The sequence below is a fragment of the Culex quinquefasciatus genome, chromosome 1 (assembly GCF_015732765.1).
Source record: "Culex quinquefasciatus strain JHB chromosome 1, VPISU_Cqui_1.0_pri_paternal, whole genome shotgun sequence".
Taxonomy (NCBI): Eukaryota; Metazoa; Arthropoda; class Insecta; order Diptera; family Culicidae; genus Culex; species Culex quinquefasciatus.
In genome coordinates this window covers 116,088,257-116,109,112 of record NC_051861.1, presented here as the reverse complement: position 1 = coordinate 116,109,112, position 20,856 = coordinate 116,088,257, and the positions used below count along the sequence as shown (strand labels likewise).

Genomic DNA, 20,856 nt, shown 5'->3' with positions numbered 1-20,856 from the left:
TTCGATTTTACCATCAAGGGAGGTCGGATGGGGGTTTACTGCTTCTCGCAAGCTCTGATTACGTGGTCAAATTTGAAATATAGCTGCAATGGTAAGTTCGTGAACGATTGTTTCATAAAAATCATTAATTTTTATTTTTTTTAGACGAGATTCCACGAGACATCTACAGCCAATTACCTCCGGAAACACGTAGAAAGGTGAAGCCCTCGAACAACAACTGGTTATCCTAGAATGTTTGACGGTAGAGACGCAGTCCGCTTTCCGAAAGTCCATCTTGCTCAGCGCATCTTTGTCTTTGTTTACGTTCGCGCGTGCGCAGCTGTCAAGCTGTTCGTTACACTCTAAACTGTGTTCACTCAAATAAAGGGTTAAAAGCATTTATAACCTGCAATTTTATTTTTGTTATTTATAACTTAATGATTCGGAATGATATCATGGATATTAAAAAATAATGAGATAATAAATGTGTTTTTTTGTCATTCGACATGTTGCTGGTTTCAAAAGCCTGCCGCCCGATGACAGCTAACATTTTTGTTTACATCAGGACACTGTCACGAGGAGTTCGTCATTTTTGGGTTAAATTATGTTTTTCCACTGCACCTAGAAAGCCTTATTCGAACATTTAAGTTTGTAATATTTTCCCCACTATCAACCATGATTCATTCATTCATTGTCGGGACTTTTTCTCTCTGTTTCTCTGGTAAGCGAATTTTGATAAGCTTCCAATGAACTGGTTGACCGAACCAAACCAGTTAGTTTTATCTGAGCTCCGTCCGAGTATAGAAGGCAAAATGTTCTTCTCGGCGGTTCTGGTCGTACTGACCGCGCAAACCGCTGTCGGTTCCACCGCGGAGCGCCGCTACGGCGACCTCCGGGACTGGTACCTGAACAACGTTCACCTCGTCAACCGGAACCGTAACTATACGGAGGTGGAGGTCGCGATGCCCGGACGGGATATGCCGACGCGGCTTTGTGATGGTGAGTTGAGTGGGTCAAGACTTGAGGCGAGTGAGTAATCGAAGTTTGGGTTATTTGTAGAGCGTTACGGCAAGCTTTTCGAGGAGTTGGAATATCTGAAAAATCTGCTGAGCAAGTGCACCGGCTGCGCCGGGAAGCTGACTCATCCGGCGAGTGGCGACGAGTGCTTGGTGGGAACTTGCTATGACGGCGTTCGTTGTCAGTTGATGAACGATGACGAGCCGCACTGTGGGCTGTGTCCCGTTGGGTACGACGGAGATGGAGTCTCGTGCGGCAAGCGGAACGCTTGCGACAAGAAGCCGTGCTACGCTGGCGTTCAGTGCAGCGCGCGGGATGACTATCCGTACTACGGATGCGGGTCGTGCCCAGCGGGCTACGACGGTGACGGCCGGAAGTGCTGGAAGAAGGACTTGTGCGCGAGACGAGCCTGCTTCCCTGGGGTTACCTGCAAGTGGACGGCTGAATCGCCGTTCTTTGAGTGTGGATCGTGTCCGGTGGGATACGAAGGAGATGGAATCAGTTGCGGAAGGAATCCGTGCCTGCAGAATCCATGCTTTAGAGGAGTGAGCTGTCAGAAGAAGGCGGTGGATCCGTACTTTGCTTGCGGAGCGTGTCCGCCAGGACTGGCGGGAAATGGGATTTTGTGCGGGAAGGACTCGGATTCCGATGGAGCTCCAGATGAGGGGTTGGATTGTGCGGAACGTAGCTGCGCCAAGGACAACTGCCGGATGCAGCCCAACTCTGGCCAGGAGGACACCGATGGGGACGGGATTGGAGACGCTTGCGAAGACGATATCGACTCGGACGGAGTGAAGAACGATGCGGACAACTGTCCGTACGGGTTCAACCCCCGACAGGAGGATTCCGACGGAGACAAGATCGGCGATGCGTGCGATAACTGCAAGTGGGTTAAAAACACGAATCAGTTGGATCTGGATCGTGATGGCAAGGGGGACGTCTGCGACGACGACATTGATGGGGACGGGAAGAAGAACGCTGAAGACAACTGTCAACGCGCGTACAATCCGAAGCAAGAGGACGTTGATTTCGATGGGATTGGGGATGTCTGCGACAACTGTCCCACGGTATACAACCGGTACCAGATAGACTCGGACGGCGACGAAGTCGGCGATGCTTGCACAACCCACTTGGACTCGGACGGAGATGGACGTCAGGACGATCGGGACAACTGTCCGTTCGTGGCGAACGCGGCCCAGTTGGATACGGACAACGATGGAAGGGGGGATGCCTGCGACGACGATAAGGACAACGACGGGGTACCGGATCGGGTGGACAATTGCGAACTCATTTGGAATCCCAACCAAGCGGATCGCGATAGTGAGATTCGAGGGATGGTGAACCAGACACGAATGACAGTTCTGAATTTAAACTTACAGGGGATGGCAGGGGCGACGCTTGTGACAAGGATTTCGACGGGGATTTGGTGGAAGATTCCATGGACAACTGTCCCAGGAACGGACAAATCATGCGGTCTAACTTTATAACTTTACAACGGTGGCGCTTGATCCGGAGGGCATTTCCCAGGATGATCCGTACTGGGTTATTCTGAACGATGGAGCTGAAATATTCCAGAAGTTTAACAGCGATCCAGGTTTAGCGATTGGGTAAGTTCTTGCGCTAATTCGAATGCTCGCAAATTCGAACGTATAAGGCTTCCTAGTCCCAGCGTAAAAAATATAATTTAACCCAAAAATGACGAATTTCTCGTCACAGTGTCCTGATGCAAACAATGATCGAGCTCGAGCTGTCACAGCCCTGCGAAGAATGTTGGCTAACACCTGACAAAAAACTTTTGCTAGAAAGAGATACCAAATCTGATGCAAACAAACGCCCAGTTGCCATGTAAACAAACTTTGAATTTGTTGGTAAATTTCTGACTAGAAAGCCTTATTCGAATTAAAACGCGCTCAAAAGTCAAAACTGAGCCGTCAATCTAATGTTTACATTTCGACCTCTTTGTTCGTCGATTGCCGAGCACGTGGTTTCGTGCTTTTGGACAGCTGTCAGTTTCATTCAAAATAACTTTTTATTACAGTTACGACAAAGTGGAAGGTTTGGATTTCGAGGGCACGTTCTTCATAAAGCCGGAATACTTTCAAGATGACGACTTTGTGGGGTTCGTTTTCGGCTATGTCAGCAATCGCAAGTTCTACTTTGCCTCGTGGAAACGCCTGGCACAAAATTATTGGAAGTCTCATCCGTTTAAAGCCACTGCAACGGCCGGAGTGTTGCTCAAATTGGTAAACAGTCAAACTGGACCGGGAACCATGCTGCGGAACAGCCTCTGGAACGATGCCGGCATACAGGGACAGACCAAACTGCTGTGGCAGGATCGTGCGAAGAAAGGTTGGCAGTTTAATACGGCGTACCGCTGGAAGTTGCTTCATCGGCCGGAAATTGGATTGATTCGCTTCCGGCTGTTCAGGGGGCAGGTTCTTGAGGCAGATTCTGGAAATTTGTTCGATTTTACCATCAAGGGAGGTCGGATGGGAGTTTACTGCTTCTCGCAAGCTCTGATTACGTGGTCAAATTTGAAATATAGCTGCAATGGTGAGTTCGTGAACGATTGTTTGGCAAAAAAATCATTAATTTTAATTTGTTTTTAGACGAGATTCCACGAGACATTTACAGTCAATTAACTCCGGAAACACGTAGAAAGGTGAAGCCCTCGAACAATAACTGGTTATCCTAGAATGTTTGAAATTACACTCCGTTATTTTCGGAGCAAATCTTCCCAATCCCCCGCTTTCCGAAAGTCCATCTTGCTCAGCGCATCTTTGTCTTTGTTTACGTTCGCGCGCGCAGCTGTCAAGCTGTTCGTTACACTCTAAACTGTGTTCACTTAAATAAAGGGTTAAAAGCCTACATTTATGCCATGCAAATTTTCTGTTATCTATCCAGGTTTTTAAGCGAAGATGGCGTTCGAATGGTGAACGTCCAAAATGCCAAAATCACGCAGAGTCAGAATGATATCATGGATATTATAGAACTCGAGGGGCGTGAAACTGGCCTTAATGTATTAAATATTCGCATTTAATACATTAACGAATTAAATTCCACTTGTCAACCACACTTGACAGCGCTACACCTGCTTTCGAAACTTTGATCTGTTTTGCGTCTCTTTCACGCGCTCGCCTGTCAAATTTATGTTTATTTGGTTTTGCTCGAAAATGTATCGATGCCGTTGGTTATTTCGTTTGTTTAAAAAAAGTTTGCGTGAAAGTTTCCGGAACGAAAAAGCGAAATCCCGGTCCCGGTGGAGGATCAAAAATGGCCTGTCGTCCACTTGTACAACCGTGATACGTCGACTTGGTTGATGTCGGAACGGCAAGATAGGCGAAATCATGGTTCACCGCATCTTTTCGACGAACCGACAGCTGGAGAGATTACTGCGGAGAGTTGCAAAATGCTTTGGAACTTCGAGAGCTGCTGGACTTAAAGAAACTTATACAAACCAAGCCAATTCCATAAAAAAGATGCTAAAATCGACCCCCAAAGAATCATGCAACTCCCAGTTGGAAGAATCGTTTCCGGAAGTGAAACCGCTGGAAAATTTGTTTCCAAGGACGTTGCTTTCTCTCCGATGTCGGCAAAGAAAAGACTTGGTATACAGCAAAATGATGAATTCTTGTTGAATAATAATTAAAACAATCCACGCCTAAATCTATACACTCTAGGATGACGACCGCCAAGGCAAGGTTCCCGGTTTAAGATCTCTCACCGATGGAATAGCAACGAATCACAAGCGCAAAGTTAACGATTATCAAAGCCTACTAGAAGCTGAAGTTTTTGAAACCTGCATCACCGGAAGCCGTAGTAACTGTTCTATTATTTCAATAAAATAAATTGTTCGCTCTACAGCATTGCCTTGGCGTTCTCAATTGCGAGATTCCTACTCAAAGCTAGGTGTCCGAAGGCTGATTGTTGAGGCAATTGCAAACCTCTTTTTACACCTAAGCTTCCATCCAACTCGGGTTTCGAACGATCTTTGGATAGCGGATCCTACTGCCTATCAGCGACTCCACCGAGACAGGACCTAAGGAGAAGACCTGGACTCAGCAAACGACCTAACCTCTAGGGCCAACATTCACTTCCCCGTCCGACGGAAGGCGTGATCAGACAAATCTCGTCTCGAAAAATGCCACCGGGATCGAACCCAGGCCAACTTGGGTGAGAGGCAACCACGCTCACCACTACACCACCGGTCCCGGCAATGATGTTAAATAATTTATGCCAAGAATGAAATTCAACTTTTTATACTTTATTATGAGTTTATTATAATTGTATAGATTGAATAAAAAAGTAACATCAGTCTAAGTAATCTTTATTTTTACACGACTCCCACAAATACGGCGGAGAAGTCGGACCGACGTTACTCGCTACTGAATCTTACATTATTTGTGTTGTCAAACGGCTGCCACATGAACACATTGGAAAGCCAAAACACTAAAGAGTATCTGGAGCAGGAAGTGGTCATCTGAACCGACAAAAAGTCTCACTTCCAAAATCCATCTAACTCCCGCTGATCATCACGGCAAACTATAAAAATCTCCACCGAGGCGCTTCTCATCATAATCCCATCGAAGGATTTCTTTCGATTTTGTGGTGCACGCAAAAATCCTTGTCCAGGTTGTTCGAGTTTTGGACGCATTTGGTGAAGTCCCTTCCACCGGAATATTTTTCTTGTCGGACGCCGCTTCTGCGTGAAGCTCTTCAAATCCACTAGCGTTTTTATCCTAAAATAAAACACAAAATTACAATCAAACTTATATGATTTAAAAGTTGAGTTTAGAATCAAACCAGCTGAAGTCGCGGTTGGTGGGAGATTCTGCCAGAAGGGACAGAAGGATTGAGAACCACCCAGGATTCCACAACCTTGAGGTCTCTCGGTTGCATTTCCACAATGGCCAGCTGCAGCACACCATGGTTGCAGGTTAGATTATTCCATCTGCCGTGTTGACGCCAAAGATCTTCAAGCCCTGTGAATTGTTACAAAACTATTTAAAAAAAAAAACGCACACATCTCGTCAGTTTCCGTAGCCACTTTACATCTTAATATTCGAAAGCCAGGACCGGGGTCAAGTCCAGAACCAACTCCATCAAAATTTTCTAATGCCCGTGCCAAATCGAATTATTCAACAAAAGTTGGCTCTCCTTTCCGGCTTTCTGCTGCTGCTCATGATGACGACAAAAATCCTCAACCAAGCAAAACAAAAATAAACAAGCTCGCGCAATGTCAAACTGTCAAGTCCGAGTTCAAACCAATGTGGTGTAAAGAGAGGTGAGCGTTGTTTTGACGGTAAACAATCGTTAATGTATTAAATTCCGACCGTTAATTAATTAAATTATTTAATTTCTTACTATTGTCGCGCCCCTCGATAGAACTAATAGAGATAATATTGAGATAATAAATGTTTTTTTTTGTCATGCGACTTGTTGCTGGTTTCGAAAGCCTGCCGCCAGATGACAGCTAACATTTTTGTTTACATCAGGACACTGTGACGAGGAGTTCGTCATATTTGAATTAAATTATGTTTTTTCACTGGGCCTACAAAGTCTTATTCGAACATTTAAGTTTGTAATATTCTCCCCACTATCATCCATGATTCATTCAAACACTGTCGGGACTTTTTCTCTCTGTTTCTCTGGTAAGCGAATTTTGATAAGCTTCCAATGAACTGGTTGACCGAACCAAACGAGTTAGTTTTATCTGAGCTCCGTCCGAGCATTGAAGGCAAAATGTTCTTCTCGGCGGTTCTGGTCGTACTAGCCGCGCAAACCGCTGTCGGTTCCACCGCGGAGCGCCGCTACGGCGACCTCCGGGACTGGTACCTGAACAACGTTCACCTCGTCAACCGGAACCGTAACTATACGGAGGTGGAGTTCGCGATGCCCGGACGGGATATGCCGACGCGGCTTTGTGATGGTGAGTTGAGTGGGTCAAGACTTGAGGCGAGTGAGTAATCGAAGTTTGGGTTATTTGTAGAGCGTTACGGCAAGCTTTTCGAGGAGTTGGAATATCTGAAAAATCTGCTGAGCAAGTGCACCGGCTGCGCCGGGAAGCTGACTCATCCGGCGGATGGTGACGAGTGCTCGGTGGGAACTTGCTATGACGGCGTTCGTTGTCAGTTGATGAACGATGACGAGCCGCACTGTGGGCTGTGTCCCGTTGGGTACGACGGAGATGGAGTCTCGTGCGGCAAGCGGAACGCTTGCGACAAGAAGCCGTGCTTCGCTGGCGTTCAGTGCAGCACGCGGGATGACTTCCCGTACTACGGATGCGGGTCGTGCCCAGCGGGTTACGACGGTGACGGCCGGAAGTGCTGGAAGAAGGACCTGTGCGCGAGACGAGCTTGCTTCCCTGGTGTTACCTGCAAGTGGACGGATGAATCGCCGTTCTTTGAGTGTGGATCGTGTCCGGTGGGATACGAAGGAGATGGAATCAGTTGCGGTAGGAATCCGTGCCTGCAGAATCCATGCTTTAGGGGAGTGAGCTGTCAGAAGAAGGCGGTGGATCCGTACTTTGCTTGCGGAGCGTGTCCGCCAGGACTGGCGGGAAATGGGATTTTGTGCGGGAAGGACTCGGATTCCGATGGTGCTCCAGATGAGGGGCTCGATTGTCCGGAACGAAGCTGCGCCAAGGACAACTGCCGGATGCAGCCCAACTCTGGCCAGGAGGACACCGATGGGGACGGGATTGGTGACGCTTGCGAGGATGATATCGACTCGGACGGAGTGAAGAACGACGCGGACAACTGTCCGTACGGGTTCAACCCCCGACAGGAGGATTCCGATGGGGACAAGATTGGCGATGCGTGCGATAACTGCAAGTGGGTTAAAAACACGAATCAGCTGGATCTGGATCGTGATGGCAAGGGGGACGTCTGCGACGACGACATTGATGGGGACGGGAAGAAGAACGCTGAAGACAACTGTCAACGTGCGTACAATCCGAAGCAAGAGGACGTTGATTTTGATGGGATCGGGGATGTCTGCGACAACTGTCCCACGGTGTACAACCGGTACCAGGTAGACTCGGACGGCGACGAAGTCGGTGATGCTTGTGCAACCAGCTTGGACTCGGACGGAGATGGACGTCAGGACGATCGGGACAACTGTCCGTTCGTGGCGAACGCGGCCCAGTTGGATACGGACAACGATGGAAGGGGGGATGCCTGCGACGATGATAAGGACAACGACGGGGTACCGGATCGGGTGGACAATTGCGAACTCATTTGGAATCCCAACCAAGCGGATCGCGATAGTGAGATTCGAGGGTTGGTGAACCAGACACGAATGACAGTTCTGAATTTAAACTTACAGGGGATGGCAGGGGCGACGCTTGTGACAAGGATTTCGACGGGGATTTGGTGGAAGATTCCATGGACAACTGTCCCAGGAACGGACAAATCATGCGGTCTAACTTTTATAACTTTACAACGGTGGCGCTTGATCCGGAGGGCATTTCCCAGGATGATCCGTACTGGGTTATTCTGAACGATGGAGCTGAAATATTCCAGAAGTTTAACAGCGATCCAGGTTTAGCGATTGGGTAAGTTCTTGCGCTAATTCGAATGCTCGCAAATTCGAACGTATAAGGCTTTCTAGTCCAAGTGAAAAAAATATAATTTAACCCAAAAATGATGAACTTCTCGTCACAGTGTCCTGATACAAACAATGATCGAGCTCGAGCTGTCACTGTCGAAAAAACCAGCTACAAGTCGCCTGACCAAAAACTTTTGCTAGAAAGAGATAGCAAATCTGATGCAAACAAACGCCCAGCTGCCATGTAAACATACTTTGAATTTGTTGGTAAATTTCTGACTAGAAAGCCTTATTCGATTTGAAAAGCACTCAAACGTCAAAACTGAGCTGTCAAACTAATGTTTACATTTCGACCCCTATGTTCGTCGATTGCCGAGCACGTGGTTTCGTGCTTTTGACAGCTGTCAGTTTCATTTAAAATAACGAATCCACTTTTAATTACAGTTACGACAAAGTGGAAGGTTTGGATTTCGAGGGGACGTTCTTTATTAAGCCGGAATACCTTCAAGATGACGATTTCGTTGGGTTCATTTTCGGCTATGTCAGCAATCGCAAGTTCTACTTTGCTTCGTGGAAACGTGATGATCAAATTTATTGGGAATTAAACCCGTTTCAAGCCACTGCAACGTCTGGGGTGCTGCTAAAATTGGTAGACAGTCAAACTGGACCGGGGACCATGTTGCGGAACAGCCTCTGGAACGATGCCGGCATACAGGGACAAACCAAACTGCTGTGGCAGGATCGTGCGAAGAAAGGTTGGCAGTTTAATACGGCGTACCGCTGGAAGTTGCTTCATCGGCCGGAAATTGGATTGATTCGGTTCCGGCTGTTCCGAGGGTCAGTTCTTGAGGCAGATTCTGGAAACTTGTTCGATTATACCATCAAGGGAGGTCGGATGGGAGTTTACTGCTTCTCGCAAGCTCTGATTACGTGGTCAAATCTGGTATACCGTTGTAATGGTAAATTGATCTTGTGGCAACATCACTTCGTTTTCATTGCTATTTTGCTTTTCAGACGAGATTCCTCGCGATATCTACAACCTTTTAGGGTCAGAGCAACGCAAACTGGTGAAACCCTCAAACGATAATTGGTTATCGTGAACTGGAACCCAGTACTCGTATAATGTATAATACTATAACAATCGTAATAAATGTCTACTCAAAGCACTCCCTCAAACTCTACGGAATTCCCCTCTGTTATCACAGCAATGAGTATCAAATGTCAGCAAAAACCTTCTAGTCCCAACGCCCCCTTTAATTCAAACGAGTCTTCGCCGTCGGTCCGAGATGTTCGAATACCTCTCCGTGCTGCTACTAATATCCGCGGACTTGACCGCCACCCAAGACCTGCGCCGTTACGGCGACCTGCGGGACTGGTACCTGGACAGCGTGCTCGTGCCGAATCGCCTGGCCAAGCCCATACGGGACCAACCCGGACGGAGAGGTGACTTCCTTACGGCGAACTGCGACGGCTATTACGGCACGATCTACGCCGAGCTGGTGCTGGTTCGGAACCTGCTGGGCAAGTGCACCGGCTGCAGCCGGAACCTAACCTATATGGTGCCCGGGGAGGACGAGTGCTATCCGGGACTGTGCTACGAGGGAGTTGGGTGTGACCTGCGGGATGACGGAGAGAACGAGCAGGCCTACTGTGAGCAGTGTCCGATCGGGTACGACGGTGACGGGCGGGTTTGTGCGAAGCGGAACGATTGCCGGGAGGGGTCGTGCGCGGCGAGGGTGGAGTGTGCGGCGGCGGAGGAGTATCCGTACTTCCGGTGCGGGCCGTGTCCGGCCGGGTACGAAGGGGATGGACGGAATTGCGGGAAGATTGACAGGTGTGTTGAGAATCCGTGCTTTGAGGGGGTTGATTGCGGTTGGACGGAGGTGGATCCGTTTTACCGGTGTGGATCGTGTCCTCCAGGATTCTCTGGAGATGGATCGAAATGTCAAAAGATTGACAAGTGCATTGAACATCCATGCTTTGAAGGGGTTGATTGTCAATGGTCGGACCAGGATCCGTACTATCAGTGTGGGAAGTGTCCGTCCGGATACAAAGGTGACGGCAAAACTTGCACAAAAATTGACATCTGTGCAAAGGGACCATGCTTCAAAGATGTGGACTGTGCATGGAAAGCGTACTCTCCGTATTACCAATGTGCATCATGTCCTCTGGGATTCGAAGGAGATGGAATAACCTGTACCAAGATTGATGTCTGTTCACGAGGACCGTGTTTCGAGGGAGTGGACTGCATTTGGACAGAAAAGGATCCACACTACCAGTGTGGAGCGTGTCCCCCAGGATTCTCTGGAGATGGATCGGAATGTCAAAAGATTGACAGGTGTATTGAGAATCCATGCTTTAAAGGGGTTGATTGTCAATGGGCGGACCAGAATCCGTACTACCAGTGTGGAGATTGTCCGTCCGGATACGAAGGTGACGGTAAAACTTGCAGAAAAATTGACATCTGTGCAACGAGACCGTGCTTCGATGGCGTGGACTGTGCATGGAATGCGGACCCCCCGTATTACCAATGCGCTTCTTGTCCTCTAGGATTCGAAGGAGATGGAATAACCTGTACCAAGATTGATGTCTGTGCAAAGGGACCATGCTTCGCGGGCGTGGACTGCACTTGGACAGAAAATGATCCACACTACCAGTGTGGATCGTGTCCCCCAGGATTCTCTGGAGATGGATCGAAATGTCAAAAGATTGACAAGTGCAGTGAGAATCCATGCTTTCAATGGGTTGATTGTCAATGGTCGGACCAGGATCCGTACTTTCAGTGTGGAGACTGTCCTTCCGGATATGAAGGAGACGGTAGAACTTGCAGAAAAATTGACATCTGTGCAAAAGGACCATGCTTCAAAGGTGTAGATTGTGCATGGAAAGCGGACCCTCCGTATTACCAATGCGCTTCTTGCCCTCTAGGATTCGAAGGAGATGGAATCACTTGTACCAAAATTGATGTTTGTTCAAGAAGACCATGCTTCGCGGACGTGGACTGCACTTGGACAGAAAAGGATCCACACTACAAGTGTGGATCGTGTCCCCCAGGATTCTCTGGAAATGGCAAAAATTGCACCAAATTGGACACCTGCTCCAAAGATCCATGCTTCCCGACCGTACTCTGTCAATGGAGCGCGGTTACACCGCACTACCAGTGCGGACCGTGTCCCTCAGGTTACACCGGTGACGGCCGCGCGTGCACCAAGCTGAACACCTGCGAACCCTCACCCTGCTACCCGGGACTTCAATGTAGTTGGTCCGACAGTCCACCCAACTTCCAGTGCGAACCCTGCCCGTCCGGTTACGAAGGAGATGGAGTCTACTGCAGTAGGAATCCCTGCCTGCAGAATCCATGCTTTAGCGGGGTTAGCTGCCGGAAGATGGCGTCGGATCCGTTCTTTGCGTGCGGATCGTGTCCGACGGGACTGGCGGGTAACGGAATTTTGTGCGGGAACGACTTGGACTCCGACGGGTATCCGGATGAGGGACTCAACTGTGCGGATCCTAAGTGCAGTAAGGATAACTGCCTGCGGCAGCCAAACTCTGGCCAGGAGGATTCCGACGGCAATGGAGTCGGGGATGCCTGCGAGAATGACGTGGATTCGGACGGAATTACCAACGGAGTGGACAACTGTCCGTACGTATCGAATGAGGATCAGTCAGATCGGGACAAGGACAACATCGGGGATGTATGCGACAATTGCGCTTTGACGAGCAACACCGAACAGATGGATCTTGATAAGGATGGAGTTGGTGATGCGTGCGATCCGGATATTGACGGAGATGGATTCTCGAACCAGTTAGACAACTGCAAACTTCAGTACAATCCGAGTCAGGAGGACTACGATCGGGACGGTGTTGGAGACGTCTGTGACAACTGTCCAAAAATCGCGAATCGAAATCAAAAAGACACAGATTCGGACCAGATTGGCGATGTGTGTGATACCGATGAGGATTTCGACGAAGACGGACTCCAGGACAACAGGGATAACTGTCCGAAGGTGGCGAACGTTAACCAGTGTGACAGCGATGGAGATGGAATAGGTGACGCGTGCGATGTCGACCAAGATAACGATGGAGTGTTGAATGAAGCGGACAACTGTCCTCTGGTTGCGAACGTCGACCAGACCGATCTCAACAGTAAGTAAAAGTTCCGAAGGGTGTCTCTACTTCTGAGGGGATCAAAACTTGAAAATTAAAAATAAACTTAAAATTCATAATTAAAAAAAAACTTAAAATTCATAATTAAAAAAACCAATGTAATAAAAAATTAAAATAATTAAAATAATTAAAATATTTAAAATAATTGAAATAATTAAAATAATTAAAATAATTAAATTAATTAAAATAATTAAAATAATTAAAATAATTAAAATAATTAAAATAATTAAAATAATTAAAATAATTAAAATAATTAAAATAATTAAAATAATTAAAATAATTAAAATAATTAAAATATTTAAAATAATTGAAATAATTAAAATAATTCAAATAATTAAAATAATTAAAATAATTAAAATAATTAAATTAATTAAAATAATTAAAATAATTAAAATAATTAAAATAATTAAAATAATTAAAATAATTAAAATAATTAAAATAATTAAAATAATTAAAATAATTAAAATAATTAAAATAATTAAAAAAATTAAAATAATTAAAATAATTAAAATAATTAAAATAATTAAAATAATTAAAATAATTAAAATAATTAAAAAAATCAAAATATTTAAAATATTTAAAATAATTAAAATAATTAAAATAATTAAAATAATTAAAATATTTAAAATAATTAAAATAATTAAAATAACTAAAATAATTAAAATAATTAAAATAATTAAAATAATTAAAATAATTAAAATAATTAAAATAATTAAAATAATTAAAATAATTAAAATAATTAAAATAATTAAAATAATTAAAATAATTAAAATAATTAAAATAATTGAAATAATTAAAATAATTAAAATAATTAAATTAATTAAAATAATTAAAATAATTAAAATAATTAAAATAATTAAAATAATTAAAATAATTAAAATAATTAAAATAATTGAAATAATTAAAATAATTAAAATAATTAAAATAATTAAAATAATTAAAATAATTAAAATAATTAAAATAATTAAAATAATTAAAATAATTAAAATAATTAAAATAATTAAAATAATTAAAATAATTAAAATAATTAAAATAATTAAAATAATTAAAATAATTAAAATAATTAAAATAATTAAAATAATTAAAATAATTAAAATAATTAAAAAAATTAAAATAATTAAAATACTTAAAATAATTAAAATAATTATAAAAATTAAAATAATTGAAAATTATAGAACGAAAAATCCAAGCAATCTTCTTGATGGGACTGACTTATTGACAGCTGGAGCAATATTGATATCGAGAAGATCGACAGCCAGAGAGTCCACTGTAATAAATATAATTAAAATAGTTTAAATAATTTTTATAATTTAATTAGTTCAAATAATTTTAATAATTTAAAAAAAGTAAATAAAAATAAATTTATAAATTAAAATATTTAAAGTAGTTTAAAATATTTAATATATTAAATTATTTTAATTATAATTCATAGACTTTCAAAATTATTAAAAATTCTCAAACTTCTAAACATTCTAAATAAGGAAAAAAAATAACAGAAAAACTAAAAGAGGTATTAGACTATGACAAACTTGCACTCTTTGACAGTTTTCCTGTATTTATTTGTAGAAAACACAGCCTGCATACATTTTGCATTGTTTGCGAATTTGGCTAACTGTCAAACACGTCGAAGTTTGAGTTTGTTTGTTTGTCAAATTCCTGTCATTTACAGAGGACAGCAAAAAATTTGAAAAATTTGAAGAATTTTAAGAATTTCAAGAATTTCAAGAATTTCAAGAATTTCAAGAATTTCAAGAATTTCAAGAATTTCAAGAATTTCAAGAATTTCAAGAATTTCAAGAATTTCAAGAATTTCAAGAATTTCAAGAATTTCAAGAATTTTAAGAATTTCAAGAATTTCAAGAATTTCAAGAATTTCAAGAATTTCAAGAATTTCAAGAATTTCAAGAATTTCAAGAATTTCAAGAATTTCAAGAATTTCAAGAATTTCAAGAATTTTAAGAATTTCAAGAATTTCAAGAATTTCAAGAATTTCAAGAATTTCAAGAATTTCAAGAATTTCAAGAATTTCAAGAATTTCAAGAATTTCAAGAATTTCAAGAATTTCAAGAATTTCAAGAATTTCAAGAATTTCAAGAATTTCAAGAATTTCAAGAATTTCAAGAATTTCAAGAATTTCAAGAATTTCAAGAATTTTAAGAATTTTAAGAATTTCAAGAATTTCAAGAATTTCAAGAATTTCAAGAATTTCAAAAATTTCAAGAATTTCAAGAATTTTAAGAATTTTAAGAATTTTAAGAATTTTAAGAATTTTAAGAATTTTAAGAATTTTAAGAATTTTAAGAATTTTAAGAATTTTAAGAATTTTAAGAATTTTAAGAATTTTAAGAATTTTAAGAATTTTAAGAATTTTAAGAATTTTAAGAATTTTAAGAATTTTAAGAATTTTAAGAATTTTAAGAATTTTAAGAATTTTAAGAATTTTAAGAATTTTATGAATTTTAAGAATTTTAAGAATTTTAAGAATTTTAAGAATTTTAAGAATTTTAAGAATTTTAAGAATTTTAAGAATTTTAAGAATTTTAAGAATTTTAAGAATTTTAAGAATTTTAAGAATTTTAAGAATTTTAAGAATTTTAAGAATTTTAAGAATTTTAAGTTTTTTTTTTTTTTTTTTTTTGAAATTAAATATGTCTTTATTGAACTTTCTTATAATAATTACATTTCTTTTACATGCTAAGTGGTATGGCCTAATGCTCTTCATCTTTGTTGTATTTTTCGTTTTATTATTAACTGATAAAATTTATTTTATTTACTTCAAATTGTTTTACATTATTGCATTTACTCGAATACATTTGGGTAAAAAAGAAAAAAATCACTTTAACAACTAATCCTAACTTAAAACTAAAAAAATAAATTCATTGAAATATTCAAAATCATTACAACGAGTAAACTACGAACTGTATTTTAAGATAAATGCTCCAAGCGTTCTTACTTGTTCCTGGCGAGTTTTGCAACCACGCAGTGTTGTTGTCATCTCGATGAAAATGTTCAGAAGTTCTTGTGGTGAAAACAGGTCACAACTGCCTTCACCCGTTGATGCTGGTTGGTTTTCCCTCGGTTGCTGACTGAAGCCTGGAGGTGTTGTATTCTCTGCAACTTTTTGCCGCTGATTCAACGGCAATGGCTGCAGATTTGGAACCACTCGAGTAGATCCTGATCCTGGTGACGCCAAAGCAGGAAAATCCACGTCCGTGTATGCTGGTGGTGTTTTGCGACGATTTGGTTGGTGCCTCGTCGTCGCTTGCTGCCGAATTTTTACAAACTCAGCACGTTTTGGGCAGCTTCGATTCTTGGTAGAATGGTCGCCGCCGCAATTGAAGCATTTAGCTTCGATGTTCTCGTTGATTGTTTCGCATGCTTGAGTTTTGTGCTCACCTCCGCAGGTTGCACAACGACTCTTGATGAAACAGTTCCTTCCACCATGTCCAAACTGCAAGCAGTTCGAACATTGCGTCACGTCACGGTGCACTGGGCGATAACGTTCCCAAGTCACGATGATGTTGAAAATTGCCCGAACTGCTTTCAGCTCAGACGGCGTTGTCGATCCTTTCTCGAGATGAACCAGGTACAGCTGATCACGATACTTGATGTCCTTGTTGTGTCTCGTCATCTTGAAGACTTCGATCACGTTCAACTTAAGAGTTTTGAGCTCTTCTTTCAGCACACTCACATCCATGTCGTACAGGCCTCGGAGGACCTGTTTCATGGGGCGTTTACCTGGGTCGTCATGGCTGTAGTATTCAATCTTTGTGTTGTTCAGGAAATCCCGAACGTAGTTGTAATCCTTTCTGGTAGGTAGCAGAATTTTGAGTCCATCAGCACACAAGCGAATGGAAGCTCGTAAAGCACCAGATTTGATAAACCCGGTCAGCCACTTTCGCACCGAATCCGATGACGATGTTTTCACAAAAATGGGTGGCAACTTTTCCCGTCGTTCAAATTCTTCTTTCTCGCTCACGTCCACAGGGAGGGTAGCGAACTGGTTTCCAGACGAATTTTGAGCGTCCTTGCTCAAACTGCCTGGCTTTGCAGGTAGCGCTTCGGCATTCTTTAGCTTCTTCAAATCTGCCGATCCTGCTGGTGAGGACCGCCTCTTTTTCTTGCCGTGAGGCATTTTTTGCACTTTTGAAGCACTTTTCAGGAGCTAAAATCCAGGAGTACCTCACTGATCGGTGGTCCACAAGGGAGTGGATAAGAATTTTAAGAATTTTAAGAATTTTAAGAATTTTAAGAATTTTAAGAATTTTAAGAATTTTAAGAATTTTAAGAATTTTAAGAATTTTAAGAATTTTAAGAATTTTAAGAATTTTAAGAATTTTAAGAATTTTAAGAATTTTATGAATTTTAAGAATTTTAAGAATTTTAAGAATTTTAAGAATTTTAAGAATTTTAAGAATTTTAAGAATTTTAAGAATTTTAAGAATTTTAAGAATTTTAAGAATTTTAAGAATTTTAAGAATTTTAAGAATTTTAAGAATTTTAAGAATTTTAAGAATTTTAAGAATTTTAAGAATTTTAAAAATTTTAAGAATTTTAAGAATTTTAAGAATTTTAAGAATTTTAAGAATTTTAAGAATTTTAAGAATTTTAAGAATTTTAAGAATTTTAAGAATTTTAAGAATTTTAAGAATTTTAAGAATTTTAAGAATTTTAAGAATTTTAAGAATTTTAAGAATTTTAAGAATTTTAAGAATTTTAAGAATTTTAAGAATTTTAAGAATTTTAAGAATTTTAAGAATTTTAAGAATTTTAAGAATTTTAAAAATTTTAAAAATTTTAAAAATTTTAAGAATTTTAAGAATTTTAAGAATTTTATGAATTTTATGAATTTTATGAATTTTAAGAATTTTAAGAATTTTAACAATTTTAAGAATTTTAAGAATTTTAAAAATTTTAAAAATTTTAAGAATTTTAAGAATTTTAAGAATTTTAAGAATTTTAAGAATTTTAAGAATTTTAAGAATTTTAAGAATTTTAAGAATTTTAAGAATTTTAAGAATTTTAAGAATTTTAAGAATTTTAAGAATTTTAAGAATTTTAAGAATTTTAAGAATTTTAAGAATTTTAAGAATTTTAAGAATTTTAAGAATTTTAAGAATTTTAAGAATTTCAAGAATTTCAAGAATTTTAAGAATTTTAAGAATTTTAAGACTAAACAAACAAATTCGCACTTTTTGACAGTTTGACTTTTTGCCTACTTTGTTTGTTTGCCTGCATTTGTTTGTAGAAACGTCAGCCTGCATACATTTGCGAGTTGTTTGTCATAGTGTATTACCTCCTTAAGCAAATTCTCATCATTTTCAGAGGACGGCAAAGGCGATTGCTGTGAGAACGACTTTGACGGGGACGCTGTCACCGACAGGATCGACAACTGCCCCGCCAACCGGAACATTATGGAGTCCGACTTTCGAAACTTTACCACGGTGGCGCTTGATCCGGAAGATGATGCTCAGGCCGATCCTCACTGGGAGATTCTGAACGATGGAGCGGAGATCTTTCAAAAGTTCAACAGTGATCCGGGGCTGGCGGTTGGCCGTCACAAGCTGGAGGGCGTGGACTTTGAGGGGACGTTCTTCATCGCTCCGGACCCGAACGACGTTGTTGCGGATGACGATTTTGTTGGGTTTGTTTTTGGGTATTTGAATGAACGCAAGTTTTATGTTGTTTCTTGGAAAGCAAAGTTTCAAAGGTATTGGAGAGAACCTAGACCAGTTGCGAAGGCTGGTATCACGCTGAAACTAGTAAACAGTACGTCGGGGCCCGGACCGAAACTCCGTAACGCGTTATGGAACGATGAAAGCGTGGAGGGAGAAACTGTCAAATTGTGGCAAAGTAAGAAGTTAGGCTGGAAGTTTGACACCGCGTACCGCTGGAAACTGATGCATCGTCCAGCAATAGGATTGATTCGTTTCGAGCTGTTCAAAGGAAATCAAAAAGTGGTAGACTCCGGGAACAGGTACGACCACCACATCAAGGGTGGTCAACTCGGCGTCTACTGCTTCTCGCAAGCAATGATAAAGTGGTCTAATCTGGTGTACCGCTGCAACGGTAAGATATTCAAATGTTTAGTAATAATCATCGAAATTAATCTTCCCCATAATAATTACAGAAACGAATCCAGCCAACCTCTAAACGCGCCGCGGTGGTCCTAAACGCACCAATCTCCAAGATGGCGTCGTTTGTCAAAAAACAAGTTCCCGCGTCCCACGTCAATTTGAACAACAACGCCAGATCCGTATCCCAAACTAGTCCCAAAAGCTGCAGTTTTGCCCGTTTACGGAGAATCGCCCAAAAAGATCAAATGACCGAATTTGGGGTCTGCCGGTCATAAGTTATTTCTTAATTTTCACTCACTTATCAGCCGCCATTATCGGACGGCGGCGGCTGGTTATTTTGAGCCGCCCACGCGAACTGTTGTTGAATTGCTGTGTCTTCTTTTGTCTATCTGCCATGTTTGACTCCCACTTGGAGATGAGATCTGACGGAAGGCTTACCGTTTTCGGATGTGGCGGTGGTGCCCATATGTGTTATTAGCCTATTAAAAAGCAGTAAAAACTGTCAGACCTTAATGTGGACGGAACCGCCGTCGAAAATGTTTGTGATGGAGTGTGGGACTAATCCGGGGCGCATCTGTTTGTGTGGTATTTTTGTTTTTGAGAGTATAATAAAAAAATATTTTAAAAATCACATTGAATGAATTATTAATTTCAAATCCAGCTGTTCAAATCTGTTCACAGCAGCATTCCTTTAAGATAATAAAAGAAGCATTAAAAAAACGAGTCAATTCAATGCAATTAGTATAATTTAAGGCGCATTCAATTGCGATGTGTGAGACTACAGAGCGAATTCGGTGATTCGAATAACGCTTTTCCAAATGATCGCTAATTCGGTGCAGTAAATTTTACGCCGACTCGATTTTTAGGTTAGAAATTTGACAGCTTGGCTGCACTGTTTACGTTTTTTTTTCACGTGTGTCTCATTGAAAATATGTGTGCGTGTGCGCTCGTGACGTCACGCTGTAAAACCTAATTGCAATTAAAAGCACTGAGATGTCATAGATTGGTTGTCAACTTCATGTTTACCTCTAAAATTTACTACAGTCCAGACTCGATTATCCGAAGCTTTGTATGGGACTTCGGATAATCGAATCACGTCAAAAATATATTTTTTTCGTTTTTTTCTTTTTCTTGTTTTAAATATCAAATTCGAGTTCTGCGACCCCATTCAAATTGGAATAGATGATTGCCTGTTAAATAATAAAATGCATTTTTTCAATATTTCGTCACCGCCATATGATTTTGAGTAAATTTAAGTAAGGAGCTAAAGAAATCTCATTTTATTCGTTTTTCTTGAACAAAATTCTAATAATGCTGGAAACTCGAAAATCCTGAAATTTTGAAAAACCTTGAAAATCTTAACAATTCTGAAAAATCTGGAAATTCTTAAAATTCTAAAAATTCTACAAATATCTTGAAAATCTTGAATCTTAAAAATCTTAAAAATCTTAAAAATCTTAAAAATCTTAAAAATCTTAAAAATCTTAAAAATCTTAAAAATCTTAAAAATCTTAAAAATCTTAAAAATCTTAAAAATCTTAAAAATCTTAAAAATCTTAAAAATCTTAAAAATCTTAAAAATCTTAAAAATCTTAAAAATCTTAAAAATCTTAAAAATCTTAAAAATCTTAAAAATCTTAAAAATCTTAAAAATCTTAAAAATCTTAAAAATCTTAAAAATCTTAAAAATCTTAAAAATCTTAAAAATCTTAAAAATCTTAAAAATCTTAAAAATCTTAAAAATCTTAAAAATCTTAAAAATCTTAAAAATCTTAAAAATCTTAAAAATCTTAAAAATCTTAAAAATCTTAAAAATCTTAAAAATCTTAAAAATCTTAAAAATCTTAAAAATCTTAAAAATCTTAAAAATCTTAAAAATCTTAAAAATCTTAAAAATCTTAAAAATCTTAAAAATCTTAAAAATCTTAAAAATCTTAAAAATTTTAAAAATCTTAAAAATCTTAAAAATTTTAAAAATCTTAAAAATCTAAAAAATCTTAAAGATCTTAAAAATTTTAAAAATCTTAAAAATCTAAAAAATCTAAAAATTTAGAAAATTCAGAAAATT

At 39.9% G+C, this 20,856-nt stretch overlaps 4 protein-coding genes and 1 long non-coding RNA gene across 6 annotated transcripts in view; 3 read left to right on the top strand and 2 right to left on the bottom strand.

The window, feature by feature from the left end:
* LOC6050116 overlaps positions 1 to 20,856 on the bottom strand; it is a 137,325-nt gene that overhangs the window by 38,043 nt on the left and 78,426 nt on the right. The window lies entirely within an intron of this gene.
* LOC6050119 (cartilage oligomeric matrix protein) lies at positions 754 to 3,885 on the top strand. Its single transcript, XM_038260655.1, is given in 6 exon segments — positions 754 to 978; positions 1,039 to 2,316; positions 2,376 to 2,477; positions 2,480 to 2,603; positions 3,035 to 3,549; positions 3,606 to 3,885. Coding segments are annotated over 6 exon segments (2,292 nt in total). The 5' UTR covers positions 754 to 791; the 3' UTR covers positions 3,692 to 3,885.
* LOC119768893 lies at positions 5,366 to 6,331 on the bottom strand. The gene is made up of 3 exons (XR_005278286.1): positions 6,049 to 6,331; positions 5,800 to 5,978; positions 5,366 to 5,735 (listed from the first exon to the last, which is right to left on the bottom strand). It is a non-coding gene; the product is annotated as an uncharacterized LOC119768893 (long non-coding RNA).
* LOC119768888 (cartilage oligomeric matrix protein-like) lies at positions 6,690 to 9,720 on the top strand. Its single transcript, XM_038260642.1, has 5 exons — positions 6,690 to 6,925; positions 6,986 to 8,263; positions 8,323 to 8,551; positions 8,989 to 9,503; positions 9,559 to 9,720. Exons 1-5 carry the CDS (start codon positions 6,739 to 6,741, stop codon positions 9,642 to 9,644), a joined length of 2,295 nt encoding a protein of 764 aa, XP_038116570.1. The 5' UTR covers positions 6,690 to 6,738; the 3' UTR covers positions 9,645 to 9,720.
* On the top strand, positions 9,822 to 19,384 carry LOC6050121 (cartilage oligomeric matrix protein). The gene is made up of 3 exons (XM_038260633.1): positions 9,822 to 12,690; positions 18,037 to 18,780; positions 18,842 to 19,384. The coding sequence occupies exons 1-3, from the start codon at positions 9,831 to 9,833 to the stop codon at positions 18,862 to 18,864; spliced, it is 3,627 nt and encodes a 1,208-aa protein (XP_038116561.1). The 5' UTR covers positions 9,822 to 9,830; the 3' UTR covers positions 18,865 to 19,384.